General features: G+C 35.5%; 1 protein-coding gene across 1 annotated transcript; it reads right to left on the bottom strand.

The window, feature by feature from the left end:
* Positions 1–3,869: 3,869 nt before the first annotated feature.
* cpb1 (carboxypeptidase B1 (tissue)) lies at positions 3,870–20,797 on the bottom strand. The gene is made up of 11 exons (XM_061964687.1): positions 20,722–20,797; positions 14,752–14,827; positions 14,566–14,690; positions 14,406–14,505; positions 10,311–10,412; positions 10,143–10,247; positions 9,968–10,078; positions 8,510–8,600; positions 8,243–8,445; positions 6,046–6,130; positions 3,870–4,181 (listed from the first exon to the last, which is right to left on the bottom strand). The coding sequence occupies exons 1-11, from the start codon at positions 20,784–20,786 to the stop codon at positions 3,994–3,996; spliced, it is 1,251 nt and encodes a 416-aa protein (XP_061820671.1). The 5' UTR covers positions 20,787–20,797; the 3' UTR covers positions 3,870–3,993.
* Positions 20,798–21,759: the final 962 nt, after the last annotated feature.

The raw sequence follows: 21,759 nt of genomic DNA on the forward strand, positions 1-21,759 counted from the left end.
ACAAATATTGAGAATCTGCATGAACTTTGACCTTTGTGTGTCGCAACATGATGTCCCCCCCACAGACATGCACTACTAATATTTGACATGAACTAGCCATGTTTACTCCTGTTGGGTTTGTTACAGTTTGGAAAAAAAAAAAGGAAGGTCAATATTTAAAAAAAATACACGCGCAATAAAAGTTAGTTTTCACGACATGTTTGTTTTTAGAAGTCATTCGGACTGTTGGCGGTGGGCTGGGTGTGTTTGTGGTGCTTTGGCGCCCCCCGGTGGACACTAGCTGTACTTGCAACATGTGTTTGCAATGAGAGATCACGCACTTGATTGAAAACATGCAGCAAGGACAACCATGACTGTCATGAAGGAAATACGTCTTTTAATTCTGCATGCAGGCACCATTTTGATGTTTTTCATTTTTTTGTGTACAATTTTTTAAAATTTTTTATTGTATACATTTTTTTTTATAGTATGTTTAATTGTATTTTATGATTCCCGAACGGGACAAGCAGTAGGAAATGGATGGACGGATGGATTTAATGATTTATTATTTTTGTGTATCCAGTTTTTATTTTTTCCAAGTTGTATTTTTTTCTTTCTTTTTTCTTTTTTGTGTATACAGTTTTTTATTTTTTAAATTGTATTTTGGAAATGTTTTATCGTTTTTTTTTTTTTTTTATTGTATATTTTTATTTAATCATTGTTAATTATTATTTTTTTTGTATACAGTTTTTATTGAAGTGGAATTGTTTTATTGTATTTTTTTAATGTTTTTTTTCTTTTTTGTGTATAGTTTTTGACTTTTCAATTGGATATTTGTTTTACCGTGTTTTTTTATAATATTTTTTTATGCAATTATTATTCATAATTTTTTGTGTAACCAGTTTTTCTTTTTTCAAATTGTATTTTTTTTAAATCTTTTTTTTGTATTTTTCTTTTTTTAATTGTATTTTTAAATGTTTTCATTTTCAAAACATATATGTATATATATATATATATATATATATATATATATATATATGTATATATATATATATACTGTACATACATACACATATTATATATATGTATACATAATGTGTATATACAGGTAAAAGCCAGTAAATTAGAATATTTTGAAAAACTTCATTTATTTCAGTAATTGCATTCAAAAGGTGTAACTTGTACATTATATTTATTCATTGCACACAGACTGATGCATTCAAATGTTTATTTCATTTAATTTTGATGATTTGAAGTGGCAACAAATGAAAATCCAAAATTCCGTGTGTCACAAAATTAGAATATTACTTAAGGCTAATACAAAAAAGGGATTTTTAGAAATGTTGGCCAACTGAAAAGTATGAAAATGAAAAATATGAGCATGTACAATACTCAATACTTGGTTGGAGCTCCGTTTGCCTCAATTACTGCGTTAATGCGGCGTGGCATGGAGTCGATGAGTTTCTGGCACTGCTCAGGTGTTATGAGAGCCCAGGTTGCTCTGATAGTGGCCTTCAACTCTTCTGCGTTTTTGGGTCTGGCATTCTGCATCTTCCTTTTCACAATACCCCACAGATTTTCTATGGGGCTAAGGTCAGGGGAGTTGGCGGGCCAATTTAGAACAGAAATACCATGGTCCGTAAACCAGGCACGGGTAGATTTTGCGCTGTGTGCAGGCGCCAAGTCCTGTTGGAACTTGAAATCTCCATAGAGCAGGTCAGCAGCAGGAAGCATGAAGTGCTCTAAAACTTGCTGGTAGACGGCTGCGTTGACCCTGGATCTCAGGAAACAGAGTGGACCGACACCAGCAGATGACATGGCACCCCAAACCATCACCCAACCATGCAAATTTTGCATTTACTTTGGAAATCGAAGTCCCAGAGTCTGGAGGAAGACAGGAGAGGCACAGGATCCACATTGCCTGAAGTCTAGTGTAAAGTTTCCACCATCAGTGATGGTTTGGGGTGCCATGTCATCTGCTGGTGTCAGTCCACTCTGTTTCCTGAGATCCAGGGTCAACGCAGCCGTCTACCAGCAAGTTTTAGAGCACTTCATGCTTCCTGCTGCTGACCTGCTCTATGGAGATGGAGATTTCAAGTTCCAACAGGACTTGGCGCCTGCACACAGCGCAAAATCTACCCGTGCCTGGTTTACGGACCATGGTATTTCTGTTCTAAATTGGCCCGCCAACTCCCCTGACCTTAGCCCCATAGAAAATCTGTGGGGTATTGTGAAAAGGAAGATGCAGAATGCCAGACCCAAAAACGCAGAAGAGTTGAAGGCCACTATCAGAGCAACCTGGGCTCTCATAACACCTGAGCAGTGCCAGAAACTCATCGACTCCATGCCACGCCGCATTAACGCAGTAATTGAGGCAAACGGAGCTCCAACCAAGTATTGAGTATTGTACATGCTCATATTTTTCATTTTCATACTTTTCAGTTGGCCAACATTTCTAAAAATCCCTTTTTTGTATTAGCCTTAAGTAATATTCTAATTTTGTGACACACGGAATTTTGGATTTTCATTTGTTGCCACTTCAAATCATCAAAATTAAATGAAATAAACATTTGAATGCATCAGTCTGTGTGCAATGAATAAATATAATGTACAAGTTACACCTTTTGAATGCAATTACTGAAATAAATCAAGTTTTTCAAAATATTCTAATTTACTGGCTTTTACCTGTATGTATAAATATGTATGTGTGTGTATATATGTATGAATATGTGTGTGTGTGTGTGTATGTATATATATATATATATATATATATATATATATATATATATATATATATATATATATATACACATATATATACTGTACATACATACACATATTATACATATGTATATATAATGTGTATATATGTATAAATATGTATGTGTGTGAGAATGTATGTATATATATATATATATATATATATATATATATATATATATATATATATATTATTTTTTTATATATATATGTATACACATAAGTTTATTTTTTTGTTTTGTTTTGTTTTTTATAACCTTTAGGGCTCCAGCAGAGTCTAAGTCATAAAAATGTTAAAGAATAAGTCAAATAATATATTTTGTTTTATGGCGCTTAAAATCTGTAGATCAACTTTAGATCTATCCGTCGTCAAGTTTTGTTTTGTTTAGTTGTTATGTTCTATGCCCTTTTTGTAAAGAAAACCCCATTTTTAATGGCAAAACCTCACACAAAATATGCAATATTTTCCCAAAATGTTTTCCAGGTGGAATATTTGATGTGACGCAATTGGAGCCTGAAATAGGTCAATGGTTCATAACATTATCTTTATGTCATTTTTTTTTTTTGAATGTTGACAGTTCAAATTAAATACAATCTCACTCAAATTCCCAGGGATCCAAAAGGGTCCCACTCACAAAAGTGTTAGAAATATGACATACATTAATTGTATTTTTTTACCTTTAACTTTTAAATCCCTAAATCAACTTCAGATGTAGCCGTCGATTATAAGTTTTTATAATTAGTGTTATTATTTAGCTTGTTTTATGCCCTTTTTGTCAAAGAAAACACACAATAATAACATATATCCAAAAATATTTCAAAGTGGGAAATTAGATGTGAAGTAATTGGAGCCTTGAATATGTCAACTAATTCATAACAACATGGATTTTGATTCTTTTTTTTTTTTTTAGCAAAGTTTCAAAGAAGAAAAAACAGTTTTCTGTTATTTGTGCCAACTTTTTCTTGTTACATTTCACCTGTTTGCTCTTTTATTTCACTTTTTTATGTTTTTTTTTTTTTTTTGTCCAGTAGTGTGGCATTAAAAAATGAGCAGCGGGCCACATTTGGCCCCCGGGCCACACTTTGGACACCCCCTGGTCTGGAGCAAGCAGCAGACACATTAAGCACGGTGGAGACGGATCATTGATTTTATTCTTGGCAAGCCCAGCAAGCTAACATGGCGGGTGGTGACCGTTTCCATGGATACGGTCTGGAGATGGGGGCTGGTAGAGAGGAGAAGTGGTCGTCGGGGCTTCAGTAGAGGTTGTTCTGCACGTAGGCGGCGATGTACTTGACGGCCAGCATGGTCTCCTCGCACGTGGGCTTGATCTGAGACTCGGGCAGCAGGAAGCCGTAGCGGCCGGTGTCGCGCAGCTCGAAGGTGAAGGAGTACTTCACTCCCATGTCGTAGGCCCAGTCGTCGGACCCTCCAGCAGCCGGGTCTGAGGGCACACACACCACCCAAATGTTGCTTAGCCATCCAAAATGTTACTGGAACTGGGCAGAAGCCATCTTTGATGATTGACAGCTTTTTGCTCGTGTTCCATCCATAACAAAACTACTTCAATCGACCAAGAAGCTCCTCGCCAAGCCTTATTCTGGTAATAGACACTCCAACTGGACTGTAAACACAAACATACTGATAACAAGTACTAACTAGTGTGTACAAATTGTGTGTACTATTAGTGGGTGATCTACTTAGATTGTGTGTACAGTTTTTATGTATTTATTTTAATTAAAAACATTTTTTTTTTAATTGTATTTTTTAATTTAATTATTATTTGTTATTTTTTGTGTATACAGTTTTATTTTTTTATGGTATTTTTGTAGATATATATATATATTTTTTGTGTGCAGTTTTTTTTGTATTAATTTTTTATAGTATGTTTAATTGTATTTTATTATTTAATTATTATTTTTTTTTTGCATACAGTTTTTATTTTTTCAAGTTGTATTTTTAATATTTTAAAGTGGATTTTGAAAATGTTTTATCGTATTTTTTATTGTATATTTTTATTTAATCATTGTTAATTTTTTTTTTTTGTGTATACAGTTTTTATTGAAGTGGAATTGTTTTATTGTATTTTTTTAATGTTTTTTTTTCTTTTTTGTGTACAGTTTTTGACTTTTTAATTTGATATTTATTTAATTGTATTTTTTTTATTGTATTTTTTTATTTAATTATTATTTATAATATTTTGTGTATCCAGTTTTTATTTTTTCAAATTGTATTATTTTATTGTATTTTTTTTAATCATTTTTTTTTTCTATTTTTCTTTTTTTAATTGTATTTTTATTAAACGTTGTTATTGTATTTTTTAATATAACTATTATTTATTATTTTTGTGTATACAGTTTTATTTTTTTATGGTATTTTTGTAATTTATTATTATTTTTTTTTGTGTACAGTTTTTTTATATTTTTAATTGTATACTTTTTTGTTATAGTATGTTTGATTGTATTTTATGATTCCCGAACGGGACAAGCGGTAGAAAATGGATGGATGGATGGATTTAATGATTTATTATTTTTGTGTATCCAGTTTTTTATTTTTTGTGTTTACAGTTTTTTATTTCTTAAATTGTATTTTGGAAATGTTTTATTGTATTTTTTTTATTGTATATTTTTATTTAATCATTGTTAATTATATTTTTTTGTGTATACAGTTGTTATTGAAGTGGAATTGTTTTATTGTTTTATTGTATTTTTTTAATGTTTTTTTTATTTTTTGGGTACAGTTTTTGACTTTTTAATTGGATATTTGTTTTATCGTATTTTTTAATTTAATTATTTATATGTTTTTGTGTATCCAGTTTTAATTTTTTTAAATATTTTTTTGTTCTGTTTTTCTTTTTTTATTGTATTTTTAAATGTTGTTATTGTAATTTATAATATAATTATTATTTATTATTTTTTGTGTATATACAGTTTTATTTATTTTTTAACATGCTAACATTAGCATGTTAGCATTTTAACATTAGTATGTTTTTATTTTTTATTTTTTGTCCTGTCCAGCTTCTCAGGCAAATCATATAGTTGATGTAAAAACAAAAAACAAAAAACAAAAAAACATTAGTATGTTAACTTATTTTTTATTTATTTCAGTTGTCCATTTCAGAGTCATATAATTTGGTATGTGACACTTGGCATGCTAATGCTACGGCTAGTGCGTTTCTGTGGCTTTCTCCCGAAATTGCAAATTCTAGTTTTAGAGACGCAGATCATGTTTGCGTGCTAACAAACGTGTTTTGACACACACAAAAACCTTTAGTAGATGACACCTTGAGTTGTGTTGCGTTTACTCACAGATGGTTGCCGCACCGGGTCCGCTGGTGTAGCGAGTTCCGTACAGACGACGGAGAGCGGCGGAAGCTCCCTGAGCGATCCTCAGCTGGAACGTGAAAGCAAGAATTGTAAGAAAACACACTCGCAGTTTCCTCCGACAAGCATTGACAAAATACAAAAACCCCCGAAACCAGTGAAGTTGTCACGTTTGTGTAAACGGTAAATAAAAACAGAATACAATGAAATGCTCAGTCATTCACAACAAATGCCTGAGCAAATTGTTTAAGAACAACATTTATCAACCAGCTATTTGCAAGGAATTTAGGGATTTCACCATCTACGGTCTGTAATATCATCAAAAAGTTCAGAGAATCTGGAGAAATCACTGCACGTAAGCCATGATATAACGCACCTTGGAAACCCTCAGGCGGTACTGCGTCAAAAAGCAACATCGGTGTGTAAAGGATATCACCACATGGAACACTTCAGGAAAACCCCTATCAGTAACTACAGTCGGTTGCTACATCTGTTAAAAAAAACTCCAATAAGCCAAAGCCATTTATCAACAACACCCAGAAACGCCGCCCGAGCTCATCTAAGATGGACTGATGCAAAAGTGGAAAAATGTTCTGCGGTCTGACGAGTCCTCGTTTCAAATTGTTTTTTTTTTGTAAACTGTGGATGTGGTGTCCTCCGGACCAAAGAGGGAAAAGAACCATCCGGATTGTTCTAGGCGCAAAGTGATGTGATGGTATGGGGGTGTATTAGTGGCCAAGACATGGGTGAAGGCACCATTAATGCTGAAAGGTACATATAGGTTTTGGAGCAACATATGTTGTTGTCATGGACGCCCCTGCTTATTTCAGCAAGACGATGCCTAGCCACGTGTTACGAGATAGATCAGATAGGTCTTTATTGTCATTGCACAAGTACAACGAAACGTTGTTTTCAGCATAAACCCGTTCAAGATTAGACAAAACAAACAGTGTGCAGGGTTACAGAACAGGAACGCTGATGGTCGACACAAGTAAAGGATTTGGAAAAAGGTAAAACGATGTGGAAGGATGAGTAAAATAATACAATCAAGACTGGGCTCCTAAGGGGGCCCAGTCCGGAGTGGGAAAAACCCTCCATAGCAAAGCACATATACATACTACAACGTACATCTTGACAACAGAGGGAAGGGAGTGCGAGGTCATGATGGTCGGCCGCAGCTCTCAGGCGCTGACCATCCATTCATCACCCCTATGGGGTTTGTGTCGAGGGCGTTGGGTTGGGGTGGGGTGTGGGGTGTGTATGTGTGGCGTATATTTTTGTGGTTGCATGTGTGTGCGTAAGCCCGTAGTGTGTCTCTGTTCCGCGGCCTTGATGTCGCGCAGTCGCTAGTCAGTCCAAAGTCAACAACAACAACAGGTGTGTGTCCATGAGAGACAAAAAGGGAGTTTGTCGTGTCTTCGACGCCAGGGAAACAATCCAAGTTAGAATGTTTTGCATGCGAGTGAAAATACAAATTTGCTTTTCATTCTAAATTGTCTATGACTGGTCCTCAAAAAAAACAACAGCGCGGCTTCATAGTAAAAAGAGTGCGGGTACTAGACTGGCCTGCCTGTAGTCCAGACATTGAAAATGTGTGAAGGCTAAAATATGAGAAGGTTGAACAACTTAAGCTGTACGTCAAGCAAGAATGGGAAAGAATTCCACTTCAAAAATGTGTCTCCTCAGTTCCCAAGCCTTTACTGAGTCTTGTTAAAAGGAAACACCGTGTAACACAGTGGTAAAAATGCCATTAAATTCCAAGTTCATGATTATTTGCAAAAAAAAACAAACATTAAATATCTTGTCTTTGCAGTCTATTCAATTGAATATAAGCTGAAAAGGATTTGGAAATCATTCTATTCTCTTTTTATTTACCATTTACACAACGTGACAACACAACTGCTTCTGGCTTTGGTAGCTTTAAGGTTGTGTAAACGTTGCACTCAAGTTGCTTTTTCAAGCTCAATTCAAGTTTCAAGCCCAACCAGGAAATTAGATCCAGGCGGCAGGAAATGAGCGCGAGGCGAGACACGCCCGTGAAATTAAATTCCTCAACGAGCCGCCGTCTTTTGTTCCTGAGCTCCTCTAAGTGTCGGAGGAGGTTTTTCCAAATTACAGCTGAGGTCGGAGTAAGCCCCGCCCTCCCGCTAGGAGCCAAGAGCGTGCAAAGAGATGTACTGACCAGCTCGCCGTGGTGCGCCGACAGCCCGTAGGTGTAGGAGTAGGGGAAGAGCAGCAGCTGCGAGTACGAGTGGATGGTGAGGTAGGCCTTGATCTGGGACTTGTTCCTGCGGATGAAGTCGGCGACGTTCTTGACCTCGATCTCAGACTCTGGTTTGTAGCCGCAGAAGGTGTCGCTGCAGGGGTTGCTGGAGGCTCCGATGGCTGCAAGGAGTCGTTGGTTATTGTGGTCAAATACTCCTCAGAGAGCCCGAGTCCTCTCACTTACTGCACCAGCCGGCGTTCCAGTTCCTGTTGGGGTCGGCGCCGGTGCAGCTGGATCCAGACCGCCTGGAGCGGGTTTTCCTCCACATTCTGTTCTAGAAGTGTCCAACACAACAACAAGGACATGAGTCGAGCAGCTCGGCGGCGGTCCGTCGTGTAGCTGGCGGTGTCGTGTAGCTGGCGGTGCCGTGTAGTTGGCAGTGTCGGGTAGCTGGCGGTGCAGTGTAGCTGGCGGTGAGGTGTAGTTGGTGGTGCCGTGTAGCTGGCAGTGTCGTGTAGCTGGCGGTGCGGTGTAGCTGGCAGTGCGGTGTAGCTGGCGGTGTCGTGTAGCTGGCGGTGTCGTGTAGGTGGCGGTGTAGCTGACGGTGAGGTGTAGCTGGTGGTGTCGTGTAGCTGGCAGTGCGATGTAGCTGGCGGTGAGGTGTAGCTGGTGGTGTCGTGTAGCTGGTGGTGTCGTGTAGCTGGCGGTGAGGTGGAGCTGGTGGTGTCGTGTAGCTGGCGGTGCTGTATAGCTGTCGGTGTGGTGTAGCCGTCGGTGTGGTGTAGCTGGCGGTGCGGTGTAGCTGGCGGTGTCGTGTAGCTGGCGGTGCGGTGTAGCCGGCGGTGTCGTGTAGCCGGCGGTGTCGTGTAGCCGGCGGTGCCGTGTAGCTGGGGGTGTCATGTAGCTGGCGCTGTCGTGTAGCTGGGGGTGTCGTGTAGCTGGCGCTGTCGTGTAGCTGGCGCTGTCGTGTAGCTGACGGTGTCGTGTAGCTGGCGGTGTCGTGTAGCTGGCGGTGTCGTGTAGCTGGCGGTGCGGTGTAGCTGGCGGTGTCGTGTAGCTGGCGGTGCGGTGTAGCTGGCGGTGAGGTGTAGCTGGTGGTGTCGTGTAGCTGGTAGTGCGGTGTAGCTGGTGGTGTCGTGTAGCTGGCGGTGAGGTGGAGCTGGTGGTGTCGTGTAGCTGGCGGTGAGGTGGAGCTGGTGGTGTCGTGTAGCTGGTGGTGTGGTGTAGCTGTCGGTGTGGTGTAGCTGGCGGTGCGGTGTAGCTGGCGGTGTCGTGTAGCTGGCGGTGCGGTGTAGCCGGCTGTGTCGTGTAGCCGGCGGTGCCGTGTAGCCGGCGGTGCCATGTAGCTGGGGGTGTTGTGTAGCTGGCACTGTCGTGTAGCTGGCGGTGCGGTGTAGCTGGCGGTGTCGTGTAGCTGGCGGTGCGGTGTAGCTGGTGGTGTCGTGTAGCTGGTGGTGCGGTGTTGCTGGTGGTGTCGTGTAGCTGGCGGTGCGGTGTAGCTGGCGGTGCGATGGAGCTGGCGGTGAGGTGTAGCTGGTGGTGTCGTGTAGCTGGCAGTGCGGTGTAGCTGGTGGTGTCGTGTAGCTGGCGGTGCGGTGTAGCGGGCAGTGTCGTGTAGCTGGCGGTGTGGTGTAGCTGGCGGTGTGGTGTAGCTGGCGGTGTCCTGTAGCTGGCGGTGCGGTGTAGCTGGCGGTGTCGTACGCTCTTGTGGGTGTAGTCGTAGCCGTCGATGTTGAAGACGGGAAGGACGTAGACATCCATCTGATCGAGCAGGCTGGTCATCTGAGAATCTCGGCCGTAGGTGGACAAAGCCTGAGGACATGTTAGCAAACGTTGAAAAAGATCAATTGTCCTTGGTCGACTAAACGACTCCTACCTCCTTGACGAACCACTGGCAGAAAGCAGGAGAGATCCACTCCCGAGCGTGGATGCCGCAGTCCAAGAAGATGGCGGGCTTGGTGGAGCCGCTCTTCTTACCCAGCTGTGATAGCGAAAGGTTATTTCCAAACATGGAACCAAAAGTCTGGGAGGAATTCTGGGATACCTTGAGGAGAGTCATGGGGCGTCCCTCGTAGGTGTTTCCGATCACCTGTTTGCTGATCAGGCTGGGATTGGAGGAGGAGATGGAGGAGATCCATGCCTGGACCTGAAAGCAACAAGAACTTGTAATGTCAAAGTGACGCATTTCACACAAACTCAACCAAACCTCGTGAATTAAGTGCAGCTTCGCAATTTTGTACTTCCCCGCAAAATTTGACCATTCATAACATTTTCATCAATTATTGATATTTTCACCAATTATTGACATTTTCACCAAATTATTGACATTTTCACCAAATATTTAAATGTTAACCAATCCATGACATTTTCACAAATCATTGACATTTTCACCTATTAGTGGCATTTTCACCTATTAGTGGCATTTTCACCAATCATTGACATTTTTACCAATTATTGACATTTTCACAAATACTTGACAATTTCACCTATCATTGACATTTTCACCAATTGCTGACATTTTCACAAATTAGTGCCATTTTCACCAATTAATTGCATTTCCACCAATCATTGACATGTTCACCAATCACACACTAATTAGTGGCATTTTCACCAACCATTGTTATGTTCACCAATTATTGAAATGTTTACCAATCATTGGCAATTTCACCAATTGTTGACATGTTCACCAATCATTGGCAATTTCACCAATTGTTGACATGTTCACCAATCATTATTATGTTCACCAATCATTATTATATTCACCAATCATTGACATGTTCACCAATCATTATTATGTTCACCAATCATTATTATGTTCACCAATCATTTTTGACATTTTCACCAATTATTGGCATGTTCACAAATTATTGGCATGTTCACAAATCATTGACATTTTCACCAATCATTGACATGTTCACCAATCATTGACATTTTCACCAATCATTGACATGTTCACCAAATTACTGACATTTTCACCAATCATTGACATGTCCACCAATCATTGACATTTTCACCAATCATTGACATTTTCACCAATCATTGACATGTTCACCAATTAGTGACATTTTCACCAAATTATTGACATTTTCACCAATTAGTGACATTTTCACCAAATTATTGACATTTTCACAAATTATTGGCATGTTCACCAATCATTGACATTTTCACCAATCATTACATTTTCACCAAATTGACATTTTCACCACTCATTGACATTTTCACCAATCATTAACATTTTCACCAATATTTCACATTTTCTCCAATCTTTGACATTTTCACCAATCATTAATATTTTTACCAATCTTTGACATTTTCACCAATCTTTGACATTTTCACCAATCATTGACATTTTCACCAAATTGACATTTTCACCACTCATTGACATTTTCACCAATCATTGACATTTTCACCAATATTTCACATTTTCTCCAATCTTTGACATTTTCACCAATCATTAACATTTTTACCAATCTTTGACATTTTCACCAATCTTTGACATTTTCACCAATCATTGACATTTTCACCAATCATTAACATTTTCACCAATCATTAAAATGTTCACCAATCATTAACATGTTCACCAAATTATTGACATTTTCACCGATCATTGCCCTTTTTAACCAAATTATTGACATTTTCACCGATCATTGCCCTTTTTAACCAAATTTTTGACATGTTCACAAATTATTGACATTTTCACCAATCATTGACATTTTTACCAATTATTGACATTGTCATAAATTATTGAAATGTTCACCAATTTTTGACATTTTCACAAATTATTGACATTTTCACCAATCATTTACAGTTTTACCAATTATTGACATTTTCACCAATTATTGGCATGTTCACAAATCATTGACATTTTCACCAATCATTGACATGTTCACCAATCATTGACATTTTCACCAATCCTTGACATGTTCACCAATTTACTGACATTTTCACCAATCATTGAAATGTCCACCAATCATTGACATTTTCACCAATCATTGACATTTTCACCAATCATTGACATGTTCACCAATTATTGAAATGTTCACAAATCATTGACATTTTCACCAATTAGTGACAATTTCACCAAATTATTGACATTTTCACCAATTATTGACATGTTCACCAATCATTGACATTTTCACCAAATTGACATTTTCACCACTCATTGACATTTTCACCATTCATTGACATTTTCACCAATATTTCACATTTTCTCCAATCTTTGACATTTTCACCAATCTTTAACATTTTTACCAATCTTTGACATTTTCACCAATCTTTGACATTTTCACCAATCATTGACATTTTCAACAAATTGACATTTTCACCACTCATTGACATTTTCACCAATCATTGACATTTTCACCAATATTTCACATTTTCTCCAATCTTTGACATTTTCACCAATCATTAACATTTTTACCAATCTTTGACATTTTCACCAATCATTAACATTTTTACCAATCTTTGACATTTTCACCAATCTTTGACATTTTCACCAATCTTTGACATTTTCAGCAATCATTAACATTTTCACCAATCATTAAAATGTTCACCAATCATTAACATGTTCACCAAATTATTGACATTTTCACCGATCATTGCCCTCTTTAACCAAATTATTGACATGTTCACAAATTATTGACATTTTCACCAATCATTGACATTTTTACCAATTATTGACATTGTCATAAATTATTGAAATGTTCACCAATTTTTGACATTTTCACAAATTATTGACATTTTCGCCAATCATTTACAGTTTTACCAATTGTTGACATTTTCACCAATCATTGACATTTTTACCAATTTTTGAAATGTTCACAAATTATTGACAATTTCACCAATCACTGACATTTTTACCAATTGTTGACATTTTCACCAAACATTGACATTTTCACCAATCATGCATATATTTTAAACTTTAGTATTAATCAATATTAAACAACAATTTTGCTAAAATAAAAATAAATACTCAAATAGCGGCTTAACTTATAATTTCAAACCAAGTTATCCACCATTTCGTAAAAACGATAATAGATCTTTTAATTTACGGTGTTTTGTATCGCATATTACACAGGGTGCACAACCCAAAATATATGTATACAGCTTTTTGTAAAAATTACTTTTTTTAAGTGCGTTTTTAGGGCCTTCTCCATGCAGCTTCTCTAACATGTAACCTGTTTGGAAAATATTTCATTACAATTATTATACCAGATAATAACACATTGCTGAAATCGGTTTGAAACAAAAGTAAATTCTGAATTGACTCGTCACCCCAGCAATTGGAAATGAATCGTTTCGTTCCGTGCCCAAAGATTTTCAGTCCTACTTATTGGAACTTGAAAAAACTCTATCACCACTGTTTTTTTTTGGTCAAATTAAAACTTTTTTTCAACACGTTGAACCCTGCAGTTTATAAAAGGGTTTGGCTAATTTCTGGATTTTTCTACGAGTTCGCTCACTGCAGGTGCTGCAGTGTCCTTCTATTTAGGGCTTTCAACCAGAAGTAGAATTGCTGCTCTGTACTCGTATGGATTCTTCATTCATCACTCCAAGCAGCGTTTGTAAATTTTACAATATAACTAAAACTATTCTTACTTTTTAAACCGTCCCATGTGAGTTTTCATGCATATTTCTACGTGCTATTGTAAGATGATCAAACTAGCGGCGTTAGCTTTAGCTAATATGCTAACACATTTACGAGTGTCGGTGTTAGTATTATTAACTTACGACGGCATTCTTTTTGTATTGTTTCATTTTCACAAATTCCTCAGTAAATTCACCAAAACGTCACCATGGACTCTGTTTAGCTTATTAGAGATCCAGCTTGCGCAGCTAGTGGGTCCATGACTTCTGTTTTGTTTGATCAGCCGTTTTACTGCCGTGTTGCAGACACCGTTTGGATACAATTAAGGTATGTAAATAAATATTTCTGTGTAAATAACTAATTTCACAACGACTGCGACTTATATACGGAAACATATTTTTCCTTTTACAATTTAGTGGCCCTCAGACTTTTACATCTTGAGTACACAGTCAGGAACCTGGACAAGGTACAACCCCCCACCTCGAGTTTTTAGCTGTATGTGACACATTACTGAGTTGAGTTTCTAGAGTCTAGGACCGTAGTCCCTCTTACCTTGTCCCAGCTGTTGTACTTGGTGTAGCTGTGGCTTCTGGGGGAAGCCCCGTTGTCGGCTTGGGCCTCGACGGCATCCTGCAGATCTTCGATCAGGACCCTAATGGAGGATTCACAAAGTCTCTGAGTGCCGTTCTAGCGTGGCCTTCTTTCCACTCACTGGTGGTCCATGTGGTTCTGCAGCAGCATGGCGTGCACCATGTCCAGGTACTTGGCGGGCACGTGGATGTCCACGTCCATGTCGATGGTCACCAGCTCGGCGCTCTCGGGGCTCCAGAAGTCCACCTGCGGGTGTTGCCGACACCTCAGTCAAGCATTATGCGTTTGGTCTCGCTCCAGGACTTACCTCGATGCTGTTGGCCAGATCCTTAATGAGGGTCACATGTTGGTCAAGTGCAGGTCTCAGACGTAATACTCGATCCCTTAGGAAAGAAAGATGGCGATGATTAGAGCGGGCTAGTTTGTTGGATTCTATTGATATATTGATATAATCACAGGAAGTTACATTTCAAATACATATTTTTCCCTTGCTCCTTATTTTCCATAAGTCACAAAAATTGTCAATAATTATCAATATTGACTGATTTATTAATAATATTTAAACAATTACTGCATAGCAAAAATGTATTTCCATAGTTAAATAAAAAATAACAGGGCAAATTCATGTTACACAGACGTTATTTCCTGGCACTAAACCTGCAGAAAATAATTATTGTCAGGTTTCTCTATGTTTAAATTTTCACACTTTGAGCATTTCTTACATGTTCGTTATTTTTAAGAGATTACTGTTATGTATTCAATGTGATTTTACTATTTTGTTGACATTGTTCGCGTGTTTTCCTTGCTTGTGTTGACATTTCCTTTCTGCCTTGATAGCTGAGGGATTATAATCAGAGGAAAATACATTTAAAATAAATAATATTATTCTCCTGCTCCTTATTTTCATTAGGTCATAAAAAATGTCAAGAATTATCAATATCGACCGATATATTAATAACATTTAAACAATTACTGCATACCACAAATTCCATTCCATAGTTAAATAAAAAAATAACAAGGCAAATTAATGTTACACAGCCGTTATTTCCTTCCACTAAACCTGCAGAAAATAGTTCTTCTCAGGTTTCTCTATGTTTACATTTTTGCATTTTGCACTATTTTCTTACACTTTATGAAGCATTTCTTACATATTCGTTATTTTTAAGAGCTTATTATTAAGTGTTCAATGTGATTTTAATATTTTGTTGACATTGTTTGAATGTTTGTGCCTTGATAGCTGAGGGATTATAATCAGAGGAAAATACATTTAAAATAAATAATATTATTCTCCTGCTCCTTATTTTCATTAGGTCATAAAAAATGTCAAGAATTATCAATATCGACCGATATATTAATAATATTTACTGCATACCACAAATTCCATTCCATAGTTAAATAAAAAAATAACAGGGCAAATTAATGTTACACAGTCGTTATTTCCTAGCACTAAAGTTCTTCTCAGGTTTCTCTATGTTTACATTTTCACACTTTGCACTATTTTCTTACACTTTATGAAGCATTTCTTACATATTCGTTATTTTTAAGAGCTTATTATTAAGTGTTCAATGTGATTTTAATATTTTGTTGACATTGTTTGAATGTTTGTGCCTTGATAGCTGAGGGATTATAATCAGAGAAAAATACATTTAAAATAAATAATATTATTCTCCTGCTCCTTATTTTCATTAGGTCATAAAAAATGTCAAGAATGATCAATATCGACCGATATATTAATAATATTTACTGCATACCACAAATTCCATTCCATAGTTAAATAAAAAAATAACAGGGCAAATTAATGTTACACAGTCGTTATTTCCTAGCACTAAAGTTCTTCTCAGGTTTCTCTGTGTTTACATTTTCACACTTTGTACTATTTTCTTACACTTTATGAAGCATTTCTTACATATTCGTTATTTTTAAGAGCTTATTATTAAGTGTTCAATGTGATTTTAATATTTTGTTGACATTGTTTGAATGTTTGTGCCTTTATAGCTGAGGGATTATAATCAGAGGAAAATGCATTTAAAATAAATAATATTATTCTCCTGCTCCTTATTTTCATTAGGTCATAAAAAATGTCAATAATTATCAATATCGACCGATATATTAATAACATTTAAACAATTACTGCATACCACAAATTCCATTCCATAGTTAAATAAAAAAATAACAAGGCAAATTAATGTTACACAGCCGCTATTTCTTAGCACTAAACCTGCAGAAAATAGTTCTTCTCAGGTTTCTCTATGTTTACATTTTCACATTTTGCACTATTTTCTTACACTTTATGAAGTATTTCTTACATATTCGTTATTTTTAAGAGCTTATTGTTAAGTGTTCAATGTGATTTTAATATTTTGTTGACATTGTTTGAATGTTTGTGCCTTTATAGCTGAGGGATTATAATCAGAGGAAAATGCATTTAAAATAAATAATATTATTCTCCTGCTCCTTATTTTCATTAGGTCATAAAAAATGTCAATAATTATCAATATCGACTGATATATTAATAATATTTAAACAATTACTGAAAAGCACAAATTCCATTCCATAGTTAAATAAGAATAAAAGGGCAAATTAATGTTACACAGCCGTTATTTCCTTCCACTAAACCTGCAGAAAATAGTTCTTCTCAGGTTTCTCTATGTTTACATTTTCACACTTTGCACTATTTTCTTACACTTTATGAAGCATTTCTTACATATTCGTTATTTTTAAGAGCTTATTATTAAGTGTTTAATGTGATTTTAATATTTTGTTGACATTGTTTGAATGTTTGTGCCTTTATAGCTGAGAGGATTATAATCAGAGGAAAATACATTTAAAATAAATAATATTATTCTCCTGCTCCTTATTTTCATTAGGTCATAAAAAATGTCAAGAATTATCAATATCGACCGATATATTAATAATATTTACTGCATACCACAAATTCCATTCCATAGTTAAATAAAAAATAACAGGGCAAATTAATGTTACATAGTCGTTATTTCCTAGCACTAAAGTTCTTCTCGGGTTTCTCTGTGTTTACATTTTCACACTTTGTACTATTTTCTTACACTTTATGAAGCATTTCTTACATATTCGTTATTTTAAGAGCTTATTATTAAGTGTTTAATGTGATTTTAATATTTTGTTGACATTGTTTGAATGTTTGTGCCTTTATAGCTGAGGGATTATAATCAGAGGAAAATGCATTTAAAATAAATAATATTATTCTCCTGCTCCTTATTTTCATTAGGTCATAAAAAATGTCAATAATTATCAATATCGACCGATATATTAATAACATTTAAACAATTACTGCATACCACAAATTCCATTCCATAGTTAAATAAAAAATAACATGGCAAATTAATGTTACACAGCCGTTATTTCCTTCCACTAAACCTGCAGAAAATAGTTCTTCTCAGGTTTCTCTATGTTTACATTTTCACACTTTGCACTATTTTCTTACACTTTATGAAGCATTTCTTACATATTCGTTATTTTTAAGAGCTTATTATTAAGTGTTCAATGTGATTTTAATATTTTGTTGACATTGTTTGAATGTTTGTGCCTTGATAGCTAAGGGATTATAATCAGAGGAAAATACATTTAAAATAAATAATATTATTCTCCTGCTCCTTATTTTCATTAGGTCATAAAAAATGTCAAGAATTATCAATATCGACCGATATATTAATAATATTTACTGCATACCACAAATTCCATTCCATAGTTAAATAAAAAAATAACAGGGCAAATTAATGTTACACAGTCGTTATTTCCTAGCACTAAAGTTCTTCTCAGGTTTCTCTGTGTTTACATTTTCACACTTTGTACTATTTTCTTACACTTTATGAAGCATTTCTTACATATTCGTTATTTTTAAGAGCTTATTATTAAGTGTTCAATGTGATTTTAATATTTTGTTGACATTGTTTGAATGTTTGTGCCTTGATAGCTGAGGGATTATAATCAGAGGAAAATACATTTAAAATAAATAATATTATTCTCCTGCTCCTTATTTTCATTAGGTCATAAAAAATGTCAAGAATTATCAATATCGACCGATATATTAATAATATTTACTGCATACCACAAATTCCATTCCATAGTTAAATAAAAAAATAACAGGGCAAATTAATGTTACACAGTCGTTATTTCCTAGCACTAAAGTTCTTCTCAGGTTTCTCTGTGTTTACATTTTCACACTTTGTACTATTTTCTTACACTTTATGAAGCATTTCTTACATATTCGTTATTTTTAAGAGCTTATTATTAAGTGTTCAATGTGATTTTAATATTTTGTTGACATTGTTTGAATGTTTGTGCCTTTATAGCTGAGGGATTATAATCAGAGGAAAATACATTTAAAATAAATAACATTATTCTCCTGCTCCTTATTTTCATTAGGTCATAAAAAATGTCAATAATTATCAATATCGACCGATATATTAATAACATTTAAACAATTACTGCATACCACAAATTCCATTCCATAGTTAAATAAAAAATAACAGGGCAAATTAATGTTACACAGTCGTTATTTCCTAGCACTAAAGTTCTTCTCAGGTTTCTCTGTGTTTACATTTTCACACTTTGCACTATTTTCTTGCACTTTATGAAGCAAATTAATTGTCAAACCATGGTGTTATAACTTGTTGTAATTTAAAATAATCTGAAATAATATATAAATAATGTAATACATATATATATATATATATATATATTAGATTATTTGTATATTTTTAACTTAAATTATATTTTCAATTTTTTAAGGTCAAGACAAGTGTTGTTTTAAAGGAGGGCTAATATTTTAGGGCAACAAAGCATTTTTCTTTTCTTTTCCAGGCAGGGGCTCCAAAACATATATATATATATATATATATATATATATATATATAAATATATATATATATATATATATATATATATATATATATATATATATATATTAGGGCTGCAACTAACAACTAATTTTATAATCGATTAATCTGTCGATGATTACTTCGATTAATCGATTAATAATCGGATAAAAGAGACAAACTACATTTCTATCATTTCCAGTATTTTATTGGAAAAAAAACAGCATACTGGCACCATACTTATTTTGATTACTGTTTCTCAGCTGTTTGCAAATGTTGCAGTTTATAAATAAAGGTTTATTTAAAAAAAAATATATATATATAAAAAAATATTAAAAGTAGCCTCTGCGCATGCGCATAGCATAGATCCAACGAATCGATGACTAAATTAATCGGCAACTATTTTAATAATCAATTTTAATCGATTTAATATAAATATATATATATATATATATATATATATATATACATATATATATATATATATATATATATATATATATATATATATATATATATATATATATATATATATATATATATATATATATATATATATATATATGCCATATACGTATGTCTTAAACTTAAAAAGTTAAAAATATCATATATATATATATATATATATATACATACATATATATATATATATATATATATATATATATATATATATATATATATATATATATATATATATATATATATATATATATATATATATATATATATATATATATATATATATGTTTTGGAGCCCCTGCCTTGAAAAAAAAAAAAAAATGCTTTGTTGCCCTAAAATATGAGCCCTCCTTTAAAACAACACTTGTCTTGACCTTAAAAAGTTAAAATTTGTATCTATTTGTGATTAATCGTGGTTAAATTTGCGTTAACTATGAACAAAATGTGATTAATTGCAATTAAATATTTTCATCATTTGACAGCCCTAATAGTATTATTTTTTTGAATATATATATATATATATATTTTTTAATTATTTTTAATCAATTAAAAATTGCGATTAATTCGGAAATCCAATTTTTTTGACACTCCCATAAAAATGTCGATAATTATGGATATAAAACACTTCTATCGTGATTGTGTTTACGCGTGCACCCCACTTGAATTCTCTCAGCGCGATCCTCATTAGTCTCTGCTAAGAAAGAAATCATTCCTCCAGTCGATGTTTCTCCGAGATGACAAGTTTCTGGTGGTTCTCCGAAAATTGCTCTCACCGAGTAGACGGGAGGCTAATTGAGCCGCATCGCAATCCGTCGCCGCCTTGATGGATGGCGAGCGTTTGTCACAGTGTGTCGCCGTGTTTGTGGCGGCCGTGCAGAAGCTGAGCCATGATTTGCGCAGCGTGCCTCGCATTGTCCCCGCTTCCGCACGAGAATATGAAATCTTCTTTTAGAGAAATTTACCCGTTGAAGCGAGCCACGTCCGCCAGGGCCAGGGCCAGCAGTCCGAGAAGCAGGAGGACCTTCATGTCGGCGAGTGAAGCTCGGTCCACGTCGGGAACGCTCTTATAAGGCCGGGGCCACGCCTCCTGGGCGCCGTGCACAGCTGCTACTTAGGGGGTCAATGATTGACAGCCATAGGAACTCTTAGTCCACATAACCTTTTATTCATATTCACAACTGTACACGTACAAAACATGTTTAAATAGCACAAACACAACCACCATTGCAACAACACTTCTTGACATTTTTACAAGTATTTCTTCGTCGAACACACCAGACAAATACCACAATAAGTAGGGGTGGCGATCTTTACATCCATCCCGATTCCATTCAAACCGATTCCCACAATGTATTATTAGGTATAACAATTAGAATTCTTCAAAGGAGCGTGGAGAAGGCCTGAAAACATGTTTTTTCCCCCCAAAACGCCCAATGTATCATAAGTGATACACAAGTTTCTGAGCCCTCGACATCACCTGTGTAATTCTGACGTATGCAATTAACGTATAATCCACACGAGGGCAGTAATTGACTCATTCGAGTGGTCCTGTAAGATTGCAGCAAAGAAGAAACGAGAAGACAAACTTTGCCAAATTTGAAAGGGATAAGGTAAGAAAAATAAGATTTTAATTTTTTTTACCGACACATCAGTATGAACATTTAGTCGGTTAACGCAACGTGAAACTACCTAATGTTTCATAATACATTTTATAGTAAAACTGTGTCGAAAACGTATCAAATTTGAAACAGCAGGTGCATAAGGTAAATGTAACCGTAAACTCGAATTTGAAATCCCACAAACCCGCCGACACGCGTGAGTGGAACTGAGATGCTTGGAACGGCTCGAATCGGTTGAAAAATGTGGGATGTGGAGAGGTTTGTGTATTGGCCATTCATTTGGAAATTCCTGGTAATTCCGGGTAATCATGCTGGCTTGAATGTCCAAGGTGAGTGGAGTGTGTGGTTGTTGGAACGGTTGAAATCGGATGAGAAATGGGA

Source organism: Nerophis lumbriciformis, linkage group LG07, assembly GCF_033978685.3.
Source record: "Nerophis lumbriciformis linkage group LG07, RoL_Nlum_v2.1, whole genome shotgun sequence".
NCBI classification, from domain to species: domain Eukaryota; kingdom Metazoa; phylum Chordata; class Actinopteri; order Syngnathiformes; family Syngnathidae; genus Nerophis; species Nerophis lumbriciformis.